At 34.0% G+C, this 20,875-nt stretch overlaps 1 protein-coding gene across 1 annotated transcript in view; it reads right to left on the reverse strand.

Annotated features, from left to right (window-relative positions):
- The window catches only part of LOC118192575 (dynein regulatory complex protein 9-like), a 124,739-nt gene that overhangs the window by 81,007 nt on the left and 22,857 nt on the right, over positions 1-20,875 (reverse strand). Inside the window, exon 2 of the mRNA XM_085812389.1 lies at positions 11,730-11,833. Coding sequence (XP_085668515.1) covers positions 11,730-11,833 — 104 coding nt within the window. The remainder of the gene's footprint in view (positions 1-11,729; positions 11,834-20,875) is intronic.

Below are 20,875 nucleotides of genomic sequence, written 5' to 3' on the forward strand. Positions count from 1 at the left end.
AATATTAATTATCCTAATAAATAAATTAACAAACTTCCTGTTGCAAAATCTTAAGAATTCAAATGATATAAAGAAGTTAAGAACTTTGTTTCCTAAAAAAATCATGAAAAACATTTTATATGATTACAATTATATATAATTAAAACACAATTTAAAAATATTACAATGAAATAAGCAATAAATCTCATGTTTTCAAGAGAAAACAGTCAGCAGTCCAGTATCCAAAGCAATGAATGAAAAACTGTTGCCAAAACCACATTTCTAACGAACATTTCAATTTTGAACGAAATTATCATCAGAAAGCAATAACCAATCAAAATTGTGCTTTGTGGATGACATAATTTAAAACATACAGACCTCTTTGTCATTAGCTAATGAAGAGGGAGAGAGGGAAAAAGAGGAAATTCTTTCTGTTGTGCCTCTCGAGACACATGCGCGTCAGAATAAGATGATTGTGATGGGCATGTTGTATGTATAATTAATAATATTTTATCTCATATTTTCAACAGTCAGCAATCCAGTATACAAAGCATTGAATGAAAAGCTGTTGGAAAAAACACATTTCTGAAAGAATAAAACTGTTAAAAATATGAGATTTCATCAAAAAAGATAAAATAGAAAAAATCTGATTCGAATTTTGAAAAACATCGCTTCAAGGTGCACTGGCTCTTATCTAGATGATGCACCTATGTACCAAATTTCGTAGCCCTGGGTCTATTTGCTTATGCGCAGAACGAACGAAAGACACACCCTACACAGACAAACGCTTTCTTTTATTACATGTAGAGATTACTAATGCTTCAAATTTCGTATAAAAAACAGAAAATAAATCTTTAAAATTTTTTATTTTCTAGTATATAAAGGGAACTCCTAAAAAAATTGATATGTCGTGCATTTAATACAGTTATAAGTTGTTTGAGTACACTATCCTCTATTTCGCGCAGTTTTATTAAAGAATGATAAGTTAGAATAATTATGAAATCTTTATTTAACAAGTCAGAGAGTTTGCTGAACTCAAATAGAACACAAACAGAATACAAATTAAAGTTAACAGTCTTTACAAACATGTAAATCGAAGTGTTGAAATAAAGAACTTACAAAAAATTCCTTTAAAAGTTTTAAATAGCCTCAGGCTTACCTATTAGGCAATATTATTTTCAGGAGTATATTCCATAAAACAAGGTAGCATGTTGAAGAGAATGAAGCACAAAATAATGCAAGTAAAAAATCTTTTTAAGACTTCTTCCATCAGAAATTTAGGTAGAATCCTCTCTCGCCAATATATCGTTTGGCGCTCGTTTGTTTTTTGACGTCGCCGAATTCATTACGCGAACGTCAAGCGTAATGAATGTCAAGAACTGAATCCTAATCATCAGTAATATAATAAGTAATTATTACGGTTATTAATAAATCCTTCTTCTTCTGCAAATGTTTCAAAAAACTTTCTGTTTGAATAAAAATATTTTTCTATGCAAATATTTTAAATTTTACATTAATCAAGATTGCACACGATATTATTTATTTACACTTCAATTCTTACCGTCAGCTCTAGTAGAAGTTACAAATCAATTATATTTAATTAAAGATTGGATTGGATTGTTTAATTATGGAAAGCACACGAGGGTTATCTGCCTAAAGGGGGGGATTCCTTCGTAGAGGACTTTCTAAGGGAAACTGGCTCGTATACACGTTACACATGGGGAAAACCACGAAAACGCCCATGCAGCCAGCCCGTTCGCGGTATTCGAACCTCGGACCGAACTACCAGTGTTCAGCGATTTACCGCTCGGCCGCTGGTGGGTAACTGCTGTTGAGAATGCAGTAACAGGATTTAACTTGCTTTAGGGAAATGCTGGACGCTACATTGAACATGCTTTGTAACACGTTTCGGAAACTATTAAACACATTTTAAACAGATGTTTTCATGTCTTATTTCATTTAACAATATTGTACAGAGCGCCATTTTTCCTCTGGTGGTGAGGTTTTACACTTTTTTTTCTGCGGAAAATAAATTCCCATAACCTCCTTTACACGATTCCCAAGTTTGATAACATTTGGTCCAGTAGTTTTCCTTTTATGACCATTTCAAATTGGAACTTTAATTATAACCACAATGTAAATTAAACTTTTAAAAGTTTGACAATTTGGTTCAGGTCCCAGCTTTAAAAATATATATATATAAATATAATCTTTTACATTAATTCTCTTAGAAAGAATGTTTTAAGAAGCTAATATTTCTCTCGCGTTATAGATTGTATAAAAAAACATGATCTTTAATATGGTTTAGATTGTTTCAGCCGATATAAGAATCGGGTCACTCCGTGGTACAGAATAAACCCTTCTGGACTGTTTTATTTCTTTGTCATTTAGCAAAAATCTTTTAATTAAAATATTTATCCTTTGGACTTCTCTTTAAACTTTATTTATAGTTAAAATGACAAGAAAATGAACAGGTGTCTTCAGCTGAAACGCAATTCATGTAAATGATATTTTAAAAAATTGACAAGAATGCAAAATTTTTGGAAGTCTAGCAATCGAAAAATCTTAATTTTCTTGTGTGAGCACTGAAAATAACTGTAGAAGGAAAGAAGAAAATTAGGGAGAAAAGTAAGCAAAAATTTGCAGGGAAATCTGGCTGTCAGACATACCAAGACTTTTAATAAAATTGGACGCTTTTGAATATACTTTCAGGATACTTCAAAGACATTACGTGTTCAAAGAGAAAACACTTGGACGTGGTACACCAGCAAATACCATCAACTGAGCTTGTGTTAACAGAAAAGACAAAAACGATATCATTGCAGGTTAAAGTGAAGAGCGACTGGTTTTAGACTATATGGTTGTATAAATTTAAATTACGTTATAGAGCATCATATCGTAACATAAATGGAGAATCCCATGATTTTCTCAGTCGAATTATTTGAAGATTCAGGAGTTTATCCAGTGATGTATGTGGATGTCACCTAAAGATGTTTTTTTTTTTTCCTCCTGTTGAGACAGCGGCCGAGCGGTAAAGTCGCTGAAAACTGGTAGTTCGGTCCGAGGTTCGAATCCCGTGAACGGGCTGGCTGCATGGGCGTTTTTCTGGTTTTCCCCATGTGTAACGTGTAATGCGAACCAATTTCCCTTAGAAAGTCATCCACGAAGGCATCCTTCCCCTTAGGCAGATAGCCCTAGTGTGCTTTGTCATATAAACCAAAACCTCTTGAGGAAACTAGGCTTTCCTTTCCTCTCATACCTTCAAAATGTTTAGCCTCTAACGACTGATAAAGGCTCTGACCAAATACTTCGTGAAGAACTTTCTAAGGGAAACCAGCTGGCATACACGGTACACATGAGAAAATCCACGAAAACGCCCATGTAACCAGCCCGTTTACTGGGATTTGAACCCCGGAGTGAACTACCAGTGTTCAGCGACTTTACTGCTCGGCCGTTTGTGGGCCTTTATGAAATGGAAGGCGATAACTTTATTTAAAATGATTGTCAGAAATACCAAAATATTTCGAAAAGTTGGATGTTTTTTAATATACTTGCAGAATGCCTAAAGAAAAAGAGCAAGAATAAAGTAGAATGCCTGAAGAAAAAATAAATTTTTGCGTAAATTTAGTATTTGTATTTTTTTTTAAATTTAAAACGTTTTAATCTTATGATATTTGATTCTTGCGATTTCAAAAATAAAATATTTGACTAAAATAGAATAACATTTTAAGAAACCAAATGTAGGATAAAATTGTGTAAAGCAATGGGCACAATGATAAAACTGTTTAAAGTGTATGCAAGTCATCTTAAGTTAAAATGTTGATTATACATCTCTCTTATTCATATATATCTTTTCTGAACGGAACATTGAAAGGCATGTTAACTGTGCTTTACTGTAATTTCTCTTTTAATATATGCAGATTTCAAACGCATCGTAGTCTGGGTTGCAAACTATTCTTCCGAAAGAAACGCAATTCAAATAAATAAAATCAAATTCTGGAAAATTTATATTAATAAATATATTTGAAATGCTCAGTTCGAAGGAATAAATAGAAAATTTTAAAACAATTATCTGAAGAGACAATGCAACACAAAAAATTAAAATAAAAGTATAAAAATTTTAAAATTACCTAAAATAATAACTGTGACAAAAAATATATATAAAGAAAACTATCTGAAAAAAAAAATAAACGTTGCACCTTTATTTACGCAGTTCGAATAGGTAAATAGAAATTTTTAAAACAGTTATTCGAAAAAACCATGCAACTTAAACAATTAAAGTGAAGTTCGAAAAAGAAAAAATTACTTAAAATAATAACAGTTATAATTAAAACTATAATATAAAGAATATTATTTGGAAAAAAGGAAAGATGGTGACTTTTTTTCCTCTCACGGGAAAGGAAACTAGGTTGCCATATATTAAGAAGTTCGCCAAGTGAACTATTCTTAGCGCAAACTGAAACAAAGTGCCAACATAAATTTGTGAATTTCTGCGTAAATTTCGCTCCAAATTTTACAAAATTTCATATTTAGGCGTAATTTGAGTTGTAGAATCGAAATATGTAAAAAAATTGGCATGTTATTTCAGAAAAAGTCCGATTTTGTGTCAAAATACCTATGTTAGAACAGTGCTATATATAAATCTAATATATATCCTAAGTCGCGCTTTCGAGACATGAAGAACGCAATTTGAATTTTGTCAATCGGCCCAGTAGAACGGAAGATATAGCAGTGTCCTTTTTTTTTTTTTTTTTTTTTTTTTTTTTTTTTTTTTTTTTTTTTTTTGAGCAGTGTACATCGTGGTGGTTGATAACGAGTTGACCTAAGGTCTTTTCAAATTTAAAACAGGGCTTAATTTGAAGTAGTTGGTCAGGAAGCAAGTGTTGATATTTTTTAAAAATGCTTGGTATTTTTAGTTGATCGTAAAAAGGGCGCTTGAATTGTACAGTACAAAACAGTTTTTTGTGAAAAAAATTACTATTCTGTAGTTTAAAATTGCAAAAGTCAATAATTAAGTCTTTAACTATTTGTAAACATTGAGAGTGTTGATCTATTATTTTAATCAGATTCCATAAAGTAGTATTCTTAAATGTATGAAGAAGTTTAATGGCATTCTTAGCAAATTCTTTATGTTCAAGGAAGGAATTAAGATTTTTAATTATTAATTTCAGATCTTGTGCAGGAAAAAATTTTTTGTTTTTGGAATTACCTCCTCTCGTTCCTCTGGTAGTTATATTGCTAAAGAATCTGAATTGTCCATATATTGAGACTTCTGTCTGTCTATTGGTGGTATGACTCAGGTATGCATTCAGTCCGTAAGGATACAGTAACATTTTTTGAAGTATGTAGATGGATTCCTTAAACAGTCTAAGTTTGGTATTCGGTACAATATCAAGCACAGTAATTTCTATGTTATCAAAATTATGCATATTATAATGCTTAAGAATTGCGGTATGCTGACTATTTTTTGTGAGATTATTGTGGTTATTTTAATATTTTTTAATATGAGATCTATGGTTATTAATTCTGAGGTTGAGAGGGTTTTTTGTTTGACCTATATACGTGAGAGAACATTCTTTACAGGTGATTTGGAGATACAATTGTGAGTCTTTCATAGTGATTATGTCTTACTAGATTTAGTAGGAAGTGGAGTAGCATTAGCCTTACAGGTTTTCCAAAGCATGTTGCTTCATTTAATTATCTCTATGTGATTGATCTGAGAAAGTGAATTGAAAGTAAAGAGGGAGCTAGCCTGCTTTACAGTGTTTTTTGGAAGGAAGACTAACCTATCGTGAAAGTGGAACTGTAAACAGTATCCGGTAACTCAATAGCTAAAGCTTAAAAAAAATTTTGAAATCAAAATTTATCTGAAACTTTCTGAAACTTTTAGCGCTGGTAGCTGCTAAAAAGAAATAAAATTGAAATAGAAATTGAAAAACTAACAAGTAATGTATAGTAAGACCTATTGTGCATTCACATGTTTCCAACAATAGATTTTAACAGTTTTATGTTCTATATTTTATTTCGCGTGTAAGCTGTTTTTCACCTTTCCAATGTTAATATTTTAACAAATACTTCCATGTTAATATTTTAAAAAATACTGCGTTGAACTATTTCTTGGAGCCACAGCTCCTGGTAACTTTTTAGCGAGTTCACTACAATATTTCTTCCTATTATATATATATATATATTCTTATAAGAAAAGTTGTTAGAACAATACTAAAAAGACCAATTTTGGTCAAAATTTTTTTTTGCGCACTGTGCTGCAAAATTAAGGAAATAAGAAGATAAATTTTAGTAAGTTTGCCAAAAAGTTACCAAAAGCTGTGGCTCCAAGAAAACTCCAATATAAGCATATTCAGTAGTTATGAAAAGTGTGAAAATGGAAAAAATTTGTATATTTACAAGTTCGATTAATAAAAGCTATATGCTAAACATTTTCGGAAATTTTAACACAGTATAAAAAGCAAATCAATTGAATGCGGTAAAATAATAGGCTATATGTGAAATAAAAAGTAAATTAAAAAACAGTAAAATACTAATCGATTGAACAAGGTAAAAGGCAAAAAATATTAAAATTAAGAAGCGGAAAATGGTTAATTAGCACAATTCGAGGTCCATTCTGGCTTTTCAAGGAAAATTCCTAAATGAACATCGAACCAAGCTAACCCCACTACGCGTTTCGCCGAAACAGACATTTGAAGCTTTGCGCTACAAAAGTTTTTAATTAATTAAATAAACTGTCTAAAAAAATTTTTTTTGTCTCAATTCTCTGTTCCAATTTCCCGACGCGTCCGCATAAATTGACACATTAAGGTGTAAAAAAAATGTAAATGCAATTCCGATGTACAGCAATAATAAAAATAAAAATAAATAAATAGCGGTATGCTATTAGTCAAAATATACAATAACGTACGGACTGGACCCGCAAGCTTAAAGAATTAAAACTTTACAAACGAACCGGAAATTAAATTTAAATGAAAAAAGAAAAAATAAACAAGACGACTAACAGTATGGGTCTTGCTAAGACCAAGAAAAAACTTTTAGAGAAATATTATAAAAATCAGACCTGTAGCAATGATGTCTTCTCTGGTGACGAGGAAACTCAAAAAGGGTTGGTATTTCCCCCTTGCGCTTTTCAATGCTCTCCATCTTGTCGTGTGACGTATATATATAAACTTTTGGTGAGGCCGGATTGCAACCAAAATGGGAGGTGCACATCTACATGTTATAGCAGTCCTATATACAAAATTTCAACGTTCTGAGGCTACTCATTTTTGAGTTATGCGAGATGCATACATACATACGTACGTATGTACAGATGCCACGAAAAAATGTCTTTAGAATTCATTTTAAATCAGTTTTATAATTTTTTGGAGGAAAAAAGTCCCTTATTCTGTCCTTACGTACAGATGTTACGCAAAAGCATCTTTTAATTGCATTCAATAGCTGCCAAAATGGATATTTTCGTTGAAATCTGATACCCGAAATTTTTCGAACTTACAATACTTCCTTTTTACTTCGTAAAAGTAAAAATAATGAATACATTTATAATTATTTTACAGGCTATATGAAAAAAGTATTCATAAAATTGTGAAAGGAAAAAAATTATTCTTATGTTTTTAAACAAATTATTTTAGTTTCTGAAAACGTTGAAGCTTATAAGGTATTTCTTCAGCCTTCTTAGCGTGCTTTCGTGGTGTAGTAGTCTGCACGCTGGGTGCGTATTCCCGAGATCCGTGATTCGATTCCCGGGGAAGGCTTTGCTATTTTTCATCTCTCTTGCTTCCGAAAATAATACTTAATGTCTCTACAGTGGCACCCGAATTAAAAAGGGTGCTGGATGATGATTCTCCACACCCAGGATTTGGCTATAGGGTCCCCTAAAATCCCAGCCGGCCTTTAAAAGGTGATTAAGGTATTTCTACTGCCTTTTTAGCGTGCTTTCGTGGTGTGGTGGTCTGCACGTTGGGTGCGTATTCCAGAAGTCCGTGGTTCGATCGGTTCAATTCCCGGCTAAGGCGTTGCTCATTTTTCATGGCTCCTGCTTCCAAAATGCCTAATGTCTCTACAAGCTTAATAATAAATCTTCGGCTTTAATACTAGGAAAATATCTAATTGATGCCATTAAAGGTAAAAATATCTAACGCAACTATTACCATGAAACATTAAACTGAAAAGAGTTTTCCGCTTAACGCCCCCCCCCAAAAAAAAAAGTCATTAAAAAATCTTCTGCGACACAGATACTAAAAAATACAAATTTAATTTATTTTTCATAGCTTTTAAAAAAATGTGATTATAGTTTAAAATTTTACGTGTTTTAATTCTAATTTTTACAAATTAATTAAAATTAAAAACTTTCTTTATTACATGGGGAGAATTTCTATATTACTATATTAAAACTTTCTGATCTTTGTTTTACTCGAGACTGCATTTAAGGTGCATAAATTTTAATTTCGTTAATAAAAAGAAAAGTGAAGTAAATAACGTTAAACTTTGACTTTTTTCTCATTTAATGAAATAAATATGTTTTGCTAACTTTTAAATATATATAGCTTGTTATTTTTTCTCTCTGAGAAATGAAGAAGCGTTTAGAAAACACACCTACGTAAAGGAAGCACTAAAATAATATGAACGTACATAAGGAGACAAAGAAGTAAAAATAATAAGCAACAATCATTAATGCTAAAGAAATGAGGCCATTCTGATATATAACTAAAATTTGTGTGTAATATTTAGCGTATAATAAATTTACGGATTTTGGAATATTTAAAACTGAGAACGAGATCATAATAATATCTATAATAATATTACTTCAAATTCGCCGTCCTAGGTCCGTATAGTGGTTAGCGATTTTAGCTGCCATATCGATGAGCCCGGGCTTAGATCCTGGAAAAGGCTTGAATGTTTATATATTGTCTTTGCAACGTGATGGAACTAAACATACGTGGCGAGACGAAAGTCCTCTCGTCGTCTCGGTTTGGTGGAAGGAGTAAGAAGATGGGAAACCTTCGGATCCGTCTTCAGGGGGATTCGTCTTCAAAACTGAGAAACAGCTGAACAAAGTCGTCCTATCACCTATCAAAGTGTCCGATGTCGAAGTCAACGACGGACGCAATCCATTACTCGTCGCCAAGGATACAATTTGTGGAATTCTCGATAAAATTTGTGGGCTTGTTCTAATGTTACGTTTGACATGCGAAATAAGTTACGGCAACATACTTCAAACTCAATATTCATAGAAATGATTATTTATAGCAAGACATCCAATGATTCAAACTTCATATTTACATTAAAGCATGTTGTATCCGTGAAAGCTTCAAATTCGTAAACCTTAAGCTTTGAGATTTTAAATTTCAGCCCTTGGCGTTAAAGTTTTTCATAAACTTTTCGCATGAGCGACTGTATACAAACTCTTATGCATAAACTTGCACAAGCTGTAATACAGACGTCCAACTTCGAGGTGCACAGTTGAAAGCAGTGCATCAAATGCAAAATATTTATCATCTTTCACATAATAGGCCGCGGAACTGTTTCTACACTGCGTATCCTCTATGCTTTTCAGTTACAAAAAGAGAGATTTTTTTTTTCTTTTGTTCTTTTTGTTACTGTAAAAAAATATACAAAATTGTAAAATATATGGTAATACATGTGTTTTGTCTATATAGTACTTATATTAACTCGTGCTTATGTTTAAACTCAATTCTGACAAAAATTATCAAATTTTTTTTCAAGATAGGTACATTATTATAATATATTTCCCGATTGCAAGTCCAAGCCGTCCTAAGGCAGAAAGCGATGGTCACTTTATTATGGAGGCTCCAAATTGGTGGACCACCGATGCCTTCTATGAGGAGACGGACAAATACATCCATGCCTTCTCCGAGACGTGAACCGGGGCCTTCGGTACGACAAGTCAGAGTCACTAACCAATTTTCCGTCTGGACGGCATGTTGTTATTATTCTAATATAGATACTATTTTAGAATTTCAACTAAACTTCATACAATTATATTTTTCTTACTGAAAACATTTTAATAAAAATTAAAAGTTATATTCGGAATGAAGTTGAACTAAATAGTGTTGTTCGGGAATGGGACTAATCCCCATGGCAGTTTCGACGTGGCCGTTTCGCCGTCAAGACATATTATTCTTTACACGAATGTATTATATCTGTATTATAATTAGTTGATTTAAATTAACTGTATTATAATAAGTTAATTTAAATTAATTACTCCGTTTAGTTTAAAAATTTAATTTAATTTAATAAACATTTTATATAAAATGATATATAAAATGTTTTTGTGTACAGTTTTACACAAATACACCGTTACACACGACATATTAATTTTAAGAGAGTAAGGTGTTGACAAGATTCCAATGTAATTCCGTTGCCATTCAGATTTCATAAAAATGTGAACTTCCTGCATGTATGATGATTTCTCTTAACTAGCCGATTAAGATTCCTAGAAATTTTGACGAATCATGTTTTACCCGCATAATTTTAAAATCCGTAATATAACTTCTGTTATATCAGACTAGAAAGCCCGGCGGTCATACGAAATGACCACTGTTCTAGATATTATAAAATGTAATTAAAGTGATTTGTGCAAAGGTACTGAATTACCCAGGGCAGGCGGCGAGGACGCCCCTTTGCTTATTGCCCCACGAGGTTTCCCGCTTCTACTTGCTTAATTGCTTAAAGCAGAGTGCAATGAACGGAACCACTGGCGGTACATTTCTTAAGAGCCACCGCTAGCTCAATAAATAAAGGTGATTTAAATAATAAAGTGGTAATTCTCATGTCAAAGATCTCTTTGCACACAACATTTCTTGCGTAGATCTTTCCATCAATTTTAAGCTCGCCTTGTAGAGGATCATCCATTATTTTTAATTTCACGTCCGTTCTTTCACGAACTCTTGAATAGGCAACATAAAGTTGACCGTGTCCAAATGCAGGCTCAGGTAAAAAAATGCCAACACGCTTAAGCCTTTGGCCCTGAGACTTATGGATGGTCATTGCAAAGGCAAGTTTTACAGGAAATTGTCTACGTCTCAATTGAAACGGCAAATTATATATAGATGTCAAATTTTATTAAATGTTAAATGCACTTGCTCTCGTATTTTCAATTTGTCCGGCTTTCTCATAATATTCGTCACGCGCTGCATTGCACGGGGAATAAAACAATTTACAGTTACCCAAGTAACCAATAAACTAAGCCGCATATATATAAGAAGTTTAGCCCCAGTTCTCCTTGACTGACATAATTTTCCAACTAACTATGCGTAATTTCTTTATATCTCATATTTGTAAATAACTATATATATTAAAAGCAACCTTTATTAAGTGTACAAAAGGTAAACAGAATTGTTAAACTAAATAAATTTAATACGAATATAACACGGCAAGATAAAATACAGTCATATAAAGATAACTTGACGGCGGAACGGCCACGGTGAAATAGCGACGGCGAAAAACTCCTAAACCCGGGTAGTTCTGTTCTAAAGAGGCCACCGGCACTCAGCCGTAGAAAGAGGCAAACTTTATCGTCGATTATTCTGTATCTGGAAATTTTAAATCTTGCTAAAATTTATACAGTAATTGTTTTACCAAATAAATAAAGCCTAAATAGATAAGCTAAATAATAAGATAGACAAATGGATACTAAAACAGATACTAAAGAAAATGTAAAGATAGTTTTAAAATGAAACTGAAAAAAGAAAAAAAAATATTCAGAGCCATTCATTTACCAGTCGATCATCATTCTATAATCTTCCGATAAGTACTCTGGCTCTAATTTGCATTCCTTGCTTTTCTGTTTCATTCCATAACAAGTGGCAAGACTCTGTTCTACCTAAAAATAAAAAGTTCTAGAGCTAGTAGGAAATTTCTTTTGCCACGTTAATGATATTTAGCCTTTATTATTGATATAATTTTATTCTCTTTATTATTGATATAATTATAGTTATTAAGTATATAATATACATTTGAATTTCTCTTTAGAAATGAAATTAATTTATTTTCAAATCAACATTACACTATCATTAATCGTCTAATAGTTTCAATCCAGTGGCTACACAATACTTTACTTGAAATGTTATTTGGAAAACCATAGTTCTGTACAAAACTTCTGAACTGCCAATGCAGAAAACACTGAACTATGCCAAAAAAAAAAAAAAAAAAAAAAAAAAAAACGGAAATTCCTGTTCAGAGAACGTCATATAAAAGTGTTTGTTAATTAGTTCTTTCCAGTGGATCTATTGCTATATTTTTAACAACAGAAATATGTTTTCACAATCAAAGAGCAAATATTATTCACAAAGATTTTCGGGTAATTGATTACTCTGTTGGATGGTTTAATTCGGTTTACGTGATTACAGAAAAACCTCGAGGGCATCTGCCTAAGGGAAGGGATGCCTTCGTGGAAGACTTTCTAAGGAAAACGGCACGTATACACGTTACACATGGAGAAAACCACGAAAACGCACACTCAGCCAGCCCGTTCGCCGGATTCGAACCTCGGACTGAACTACCAGTGTTCAGTGACTTTATCGCTCGGCCGCTGGTGAGCTACTCTGTTGGAAAAAAAAGTAAAATAATGAATTCTTAATATATAAAAAAATGGTTTCAATTTTATTTACAAGTGGAAATATCTCTCAATTAGTGTTAATTATAAAGTCTGCAGCCATATTAAGATCTTTTGTATTTCCTAGAGGAGATAGAAACTATGTAGAGCTAGAATATACAAGAAGATATATAGTATAATTAAAAAGCAACAAAAAGAGACAGTATAATTAAAAAGAAATTAAAAAGAGATAAGACAGAAATTATATAGTAAGATTATATTAATAGCCGAGTTAGTAATATAAGCATTTTGAATTTCTGAAATCAAAAGTGGATCTATGGAAAAGGCATTTCAGTGTCTTATTTCAACAAGAATTTCTTACAGATCTCTTTTGATTCATTCTTAGTACTATTAACGTTTCGTATCATTATTAAAAAATTAATTAATTAATTAATTAAATAAATAAAAATTTAAAAAATTAAAATCATAAAGGTTTCAGATTTTAAATTACGTCTAAAGGGGTGTTTTTTAACATTTTGTGTGTTACCTTTATTCATTAAATATCACGTTCTTCGCACTTAAACCCTAAAATTCAATTCAAGAGTAATATCCCAAAATAGTTTTAAACTAAACCTATCTTTAGAATTTACGATATAGAGTATCGCGCGTTGGAGATAAAAATGATTTTTTTGTACAACGTTGCCAGTGCTCGCTTTGAAATCCTTGAGTTTCTTAATCAAAAATTCGTTATAGTTTTACAAAATATGAAATCGATAATAAAACAAATTCCAAATTTCAAACTTGGGCTTCCACATGCCCATATTCGCAGTAGGATTACGTCATTCAAAATCTGAGGGCTCTATGTACCGTTGTTTTATCACAATGCGAGAAATATACATACATTTATGCAGATTTTTCATTATTTAATTTTGTGGTGTAGTGGCCTAAACCGCTATGCAAACCCTGGGTTGTGACATCAGGTTGAAAACAAAACACAGCATAAAAAATTTATTGAATGCTAGAAAAATGGCTACGTACAATTCGACAAGAGAGAAACTATAAATCTTTTTCAAAAATCAAATTCTATACATCAATCGTGCGAGAGCCATACGTGGCTCTCGAGCCTGCGTTTTTAACATTGCCAACAATTATATTATTTTAATAACAACTATTTTTTACAACTTAATATTATTTTAATAACAATTAAATAATTATATTTAGTCCCGTGATTTCATCACGTATATTGCACTCTGAATTTGCAATTTGAAATCATTCGTCGTAGATTTATGCGACCTTATCACAACTCCTCCCCTCATAAAGGAATTTTTCTTGACTATAGAAGGAAAAAATTCTAAATACTTTTCACTACTTTCAAAACACAAGTGGTAACCATTTAAGTGATAATAGAGAAGAAAGTTATATTACCCTGCACTTATTTCTAGATAACAAAAATGCAAAAATACAACTAAAAGATTTAAATTTTGAATCTACACAGAGCACCTTTTCAGTTTACAAAATGCTAATACTTAAACATTTGATTCTAACCATTTTGAAAATGAAACACACTATGCAAACAAATTTAAGTCTACAAAAATATAATTCCAAAACGCTACAAAATTCATTTTTCAAACAACAGTTTACAGAACAAAAAGGATTGGCTCCTCCATATACTTCATATGCTAAATTTCCTGCTGTCCGTAGATCTGATCTCGAATAATCAATCACTGAGATAGGACACTCTTCAACATTTACAACTATATTTGGATGAGGTTCCAATTTCTTTTTCCGGACTTTATGATTTGTCAGTTCATCCAAAGAAAACTCGCCAATGGCTGGTAATGTCTCCTTATACATTGCACGCCATATAGCATATGCATTTGATTCAGCATTATAATTGAACATCATTTTTACAGCAAGGTTATTTGGAAGCAATTTATCAAAAGAAAACGTCTGGATAGAAGTGGGTTTTTCGAATATCGAATTCTCAGATCTTGTGTTCCTTCAGTATGCGATATAATAAATTTTGTTTGGTGTTGAACATTATCATGAGTTTCTGTTGCTTGTGCTTCCGAGAATTCTGCTGGCGAAACATCCGCTAGGATAGACCTTTCTTCTAAACTGATGTCTGCAATTTTAATTTTCTCCTCCTTATTACTGGTTAACTTCCTTTCTTCCGAATGCTCATTATTGACGGCCCTTTCACTTTCTATCTCTTTCTTTTCTTCAGATCTGGAATCTAAGTCTTTTGCACTCGCTCTCTCTAAACTCCTGCGCGCATGCGCCTGACTACGAGTCTCCACAGCATTCAAGAGAACCGGTCGTTCCCTAATTTCCTCAATCAACTGTGCAGTTTTATTCCCTAACAAATGGTACTCTTTATCTAACTCTACCGGAGTAACCGCTGCCTTTTTGGTAAACACACCAAAATCACCTTCAGTGGTGACTTTCGCCAAAGGTAAACATTTACATTCTGTGTCCAAAGGCTGTTTCACTCATACAGTTTCCCCTAATAAGTCACTAGTATTAATCCAAGTACTATTACACAGATCTATACTAGCTCAGATATTCTCTCTCTATCCCATTAATTACTGCTTTCTTGAAATACGGCTCATAACATTTTCCTAAACTCTCCGTTCCTAGATTATTCACCAGATTAGCCTTATTCTTTTCCAGCGATGGACAGTTAGGTCGGATATGTCCGTCCTTTCCACATTGGTAACACCTTATTTTCCGCTGTTTCTCGAAACCTGCTTCATTGAAAACTTGCCTTTTTTTAAGAGCCTCTACTTTTCTATGCTCCTCTGATTTAATTCTTTGATGACCACTACTTTTCTGATTATAACTACAGTTAGAATTTATATACCGATCTCTATCTTTCTCAAATGGTTTCTTTAACCCCGCTCTCTGTTTTAACTTCCTCGTATCTCTTCGCAAAGCCTCATACTTGTCGCATTTCTCTGCTAAAATGGAAGCTGTTTTAAATTCTTCCCAATTGTCTAAGTAGTGCTCTCTTATTTCTAGAGGGACTCGCCGCTTAATTTCCTCAGTGAGCATAAGTTCCTTAAGTGCTTCCGAGAATTTTGCTGGCGAAACATCCGCTAGGATAGACCTTTCTTCTAAACTGATGTCTGCAATTTTAATTTTCTCCTCCTTATTACTGGTTAACTTCCTTTCTTCCGAATGCTCATTATTGACGGCCCTTTCACTTTCTATCTCTTTCTTTTCTTCAGATCTGGAATCTAAGTCTTTTGCACTCGCTCTCTCTAAACTCCTGCGCGCATGCGCCTGACTACGAGTCTCCACAGCATTCAAGAGAATCGGTCGTTCCCTAATTTCCTCAATCAACTGTGCAGTTTTATTCCCTAACAAATAGTACTCTTTATCTAACTCTACCGGAGTAACCGCTGCCTTTTTGGTAAACACACCAAAATCACCTTCAGTGGTGACTTTCGCCAAAGGTAAACATTTACATTCTGTGTCCAAAGGCTGTTTCACTCATACAGTTTCCCCTAATAAGTCACTAGTATTAATCCAAGTACTATTACACAGATCTATACTAGCTCAGATATTCTCTCTCTATCCCATTAATTACTGCTTTCTTGAAATACGGCTCATAACATTTTCCTAAACTCTCCGTTCCTAGATTATTCACCAGATTAGCCTTATTCTTTTCCAGCGATGGACAGTTAGGTCGGATATGTCCGTCCTTTCCACATTGGTAACACCTTATTTTCCGCTGTTTCTCGAAACCTGCTTCATTGAAAACTTGCCTTTTTTTAGGAGCCTCTACTTTTCTATGCTCCTCTGATTTAATTCTTTGATGACCACTACTTTTCTGATTATAACTACAGTTAGAATTTATATACCGCTCTCTATCTTTCTCAAATGGTTTCTTTAACCCCGCTCTCTGTTTTAACTTCCTCGTATCTCTTCGCAAAGCCTCATACTTGTCGCATTTCTCTGCTAAAATGGAAGCTGTTTTAAATTCTTCCCAATTGTCTAAGTAGTGCTCTCTTATTTCTAGAGGGACTCGCCGCTTAATTTCCTCAGTGAGCATAAGTTCCTTAAGACTTTCAAAATCTTGAACTTCTACTGAATCCAACCAATTCTCTAAATACACTCTCAATTCATACACTAAATCCACCCATAACATTCCGTTTTTTCTAGAATGTTCTTCAAATTTTGTTTTTAGTGCCCAAGAACTAAGCTTGAATCTCTGCATGAGTAATTTCTTAACATGCTGACAATCATCCCCTTCATCCGCTGGTTCTTTCACTATTAACTGGGCTACATCGTAAGGTAATAAAGGAATTAATTGCGAGACCCAATCAATCTCATTAACGTTCTCTTTTTGAGCTTGTTTCTCAAATAGCATAAAGTATAATGAAATATCTATATTATTCCCTTCAAAACGCGGTACTAGATCTATTAAGAGATTTTTTCTCTAGATTGTTCAACTTTCGAAACGGTGGAAGCTAGGCTATTAGTCTGAACCACATTCATCAGTTTTAACCTTTCCAATTCAAAAACTCGCTCCCACTCCCGTTCCGCTCTCTCTTGTTCACTTTCCCGCTCTGCTCTTTCTTGTTCACGTTCCCGTTCTGCTCTCTCTTGTTCACGTTCCCGCTCTGCTCTCTTTTGTTCACGTTCTGCTCTCTCTTGTTCGGCTATTTCTTCTGCTTTTCTCTGCTCAGCCGCAGCCCAAATTCTTGCCGAGTATCCTTTCGCAGCTTCTTCTTCATAGTCCTCGGCATTTAGAATAGCCTGCCTAATTTCTCTTACTCTGTTTGCCTGAGACACATTTGTTTCAAACTCCTCCGCTAACTCCAATAGCAGAGCTTTAGTAAATTTCCTCATAAACTCACCCATTATGGAAAATTAAAGAAAAATAACCTACCCCGAAAAACAATAACACAAAAACAACAACAGGTCTATCTCTCCAAAACTGAATAATTCCCTAACAATTCTGAACACAAATTGCCTTACAACACTTAATGATAATACCTATGCCTACAAACAAAGCGTATATAAAAAATGCTAATTAAGAGGCAAACTTTTCCTGCTCTATATCCAAAATAAGCCTAGTCTCGAATAACTGGCATAACTTCTCCAAAATCACAAAAATGGTACTCACCAATTTTGAAGACGCCTTCGATTGACTCTCCTGGCACTACTTGGATATTCTTCTGGGAAATTTCACTATTTTGCGGCACTAGATCACGTTTCCTCCGGCGTTCCCTTCTGACACACTGTCACTTGTCACTGAAGAGGCTTCACCATGCGAACTGTCCTTCCACGCAAAATTAGATCGTTCGTGAAGAGAAGAAAGTCTTGACTGTTCACATAGAACTCAAGTTCACAGGCGAAAAAGTCCGTTCCTAAATTTACTCTCAGGAACAATCCCTAAAAGCTGCCACCAACTTTTAATATTTACTACTGTGGTGTAGTGGCTAGGCTAAATCGCAGAATAGGCTGCATCAGTCGATGTTGTGTTTACTTCTCTTATGCTTGGACACGCCTTTTTATGACGTAATATTGGTTACGCCTCTTCTTAAAAACAAGTTATAAGTATGCTATAGCTTCGTATTTAAAGAAAACTTAAATTATATTTTAACGGAGTTGAAATGGTAGGTTTATAATGTTCTGCGCGAGATTTTTTTAATTAGAAATCTACTGTTGTGTGTTGTGTGGTAGTGTTAGCATTGAACGCAACGAATTATCTCGCATAAATGTGTTATTAAGATGCCAAACGATTGAAAACGATCATTAGCAAACGAATGAAAATATTGAATGCATGAATAAAAAATTATAACCGTAACTTCTGAAAATACAGAAAAGAATTCTTTTGCTTAAGGAATGTTTTAATTATTGATGAGTGTGTCTAATTCGGTGCTTACTGCAGAATGGATGAGTATCTGAATCTGGATTTTTTTTATCAGTTGGAGCGAAGAGATAAAAAAAAGCATTATTGAGTGGTGTATGGAGAAAGGTTTGATTGCAATATCGTATGAGTGCCCAGTTTGTGGAACAAATATGAAACTAGTAGAGCGAAAAACCGTATAGACGGTTTTGAGTGGATGTGCAGAGTTACTGGAGGCGAATGTAGGCATCGAATTTCAAGGTGTGTTCGAAAGAACTCCTGGTTTGCGAAGAGTAAATTGAGCATGTGTGATGTTTTGCGAGTTACCTATATGTGGTTGGGTAAGTGTGGGAACGATTTTATACGAACGGAATTACGTATTGCTAAAAATACGGTGACAGATTGGAAAAGGTTTTGTAGGGAAGTATGCATGGAGTTATGTTTGAAGGAGAATGTGATGTTGGATGGGGAAGGTGTCATTGTCGAAATCGACGAAAGCAAGTTTGGCAAGCAAAAGTATCATACAGGGAAAAGAGTCGAAGGAAGATGGGTTTTTGGTTTGGTTGAGAGAGGGACAGATAAATGCGCCTTTAGAGTTGTTGAAAACAGAGGTGCCGATACATTGCTAGAAATCATTAAAGAGAATGTTCTACCAGGATCGATTGTTGGAAAGCGTACGACTGTCTCGAGTTCGAAGGGTATGCGCACCTGAAAGTCAATCATAGCTTGCAATTTAAAGATCCAGAAACAGGTGCGCATACAAATAGTATTGAGGAAACATGGGCGGCAATAAAAAGAAGTTTCCGTGGCTCTAGTAAGGCAAAAGGACAGTTTGATTCCTATCTTGCGGAATATATTTGGAGATGGAAACACAAGAAATCCGACGCCAGCTAACTGATGCATATATTTCTCAGGCAGATCACAGCCGTATATTCTGCAAAAGGAGAGGACTGAAGGTAAGTTTCATTTATTATTATTGACTTAATTATTAATTTATTATTAAAATATTGGGTGCTTTTCTAATATGGCCGTTTTGATGTTCGGTAGTTGCTTTATTCTGGCAGCTTTATTTTTGTTTTGTATCATTTTTCTGGACACATTTTTTTGCAACTCGAATCAATGGAGTTGGTTCCGCGCGAATTTCTGCAATTCTCTGATTACTTTAAGTGAAAGCAGATTCCTAAGTATATAAGCAATGGATAATTTATTCAATGTCTGATTTTATTAAGTAAAATAGATCTATGTGCACATGGACTAAGCGAATGTGGTGCGCAGTGCCGAGGTTGTGCAATTCTGGGATTTTTTTTAAGTGAAAATAGATCGATGTGCACATGGGCAAAGCCAATATGGTGCGCAATGCCGAGTTTGTGCAATTCTGGCATTTTTTTTAAGTGAAAATAGATCGATGTGCACATGGGCAAAGCCAATGTGGTGTGCAATGCCGAGGTTGTGTGCGATGCCGAGTTTGTGCAATTCTGCGATGTTTTTCTAAGTGAAAATAGATCGATGTGCACATGAGCAAAGCCAATGTGGTGCGCAATGCCGAGTTTGTGCAACTCTGGGATGTTTTATGGAGTGAAAATAGATCGATGTGCACATGGGCAAAGCCAATGTGGTGCGCAATGCCGAGGTTGTGCGCGATGCCGTGTTTGTGCAATTCTGGGATGTTTTTTTAAGTGAAAATAGATCGATGTGCACATGGGCTAAGCGAATGTGGTGCGCAATGCCGAGGTTGTGCGCGATGTCGAGTTTGTGCAATTCTGGGATGTTTTTTTAAGTGAAAATAGATCGATGTGCACATGAGCAAAGCCAATGGGGTGCGAAATGCCGAGGTTGTGCGCGATGCCGAGTTTGTGCAACTCTGGGATGTTTTTTAAGTGAAAATAGATCGATGTTCACATGGGCAAAGCCAATGTGGTGCACAATGCCGAAGTTGTCAAATTCTGGGATGTTTTTAAGTGAAAATAGATCGATGTGCACATGGGGAAAGCCAATGTGGTGCGCAATGCCAAGTTTATGCAACTCTGGGATGTTTCTTTAAGTGAAAATAGATAAATGAGCACATGGACACTGAGTTTGTGGAATTCTTTGATGTTTTCTGATACTGATCGTTGTGTAAAAGGGAAAACGAGGTTGTGTGTGATGCCGAACAGTAATGTAACTTTATTTATATGCAATGTTTAACGTATCGTTTGTGTATTTTAAATTTATATTGTTGTTTTAATTGTGAAGTATATTTAAGACATAATTTTTCATTTAAATTATATGTTTATTTTTTTTGATTTTGATATGTTTATAACGCTTTACGACTTATCGATAGCCCGACGATCTACTCAACAGTGGCAAAACTGTAAAGTTTAATCCTTTAAGTAACTTTTTACCTCATATTTTAATACGTAGTGTTTGGTATCGTAATTCCACTTGTTAATATGAGCTCATTGATAATATGTGTGTTTGTGCGTATGTGAAGT

The sequence above is a fragment of the Stegodyphus dumicola genome, chromosome 3, assembly GCF_044657685.1.
Source record: "Stegodyphus dumicola isolate Sdum_Otavi_A_Nest chromosome 3, ASM4465768v1".
In the NCBI taxonomy this organism is placed as follows: domain Eukaryota; kingdom Metazoa; phylum Arthropoda; class Arachnida; order Araneae; family Eresidae; genus Stegodyphus; species Stegodyphus dumicola.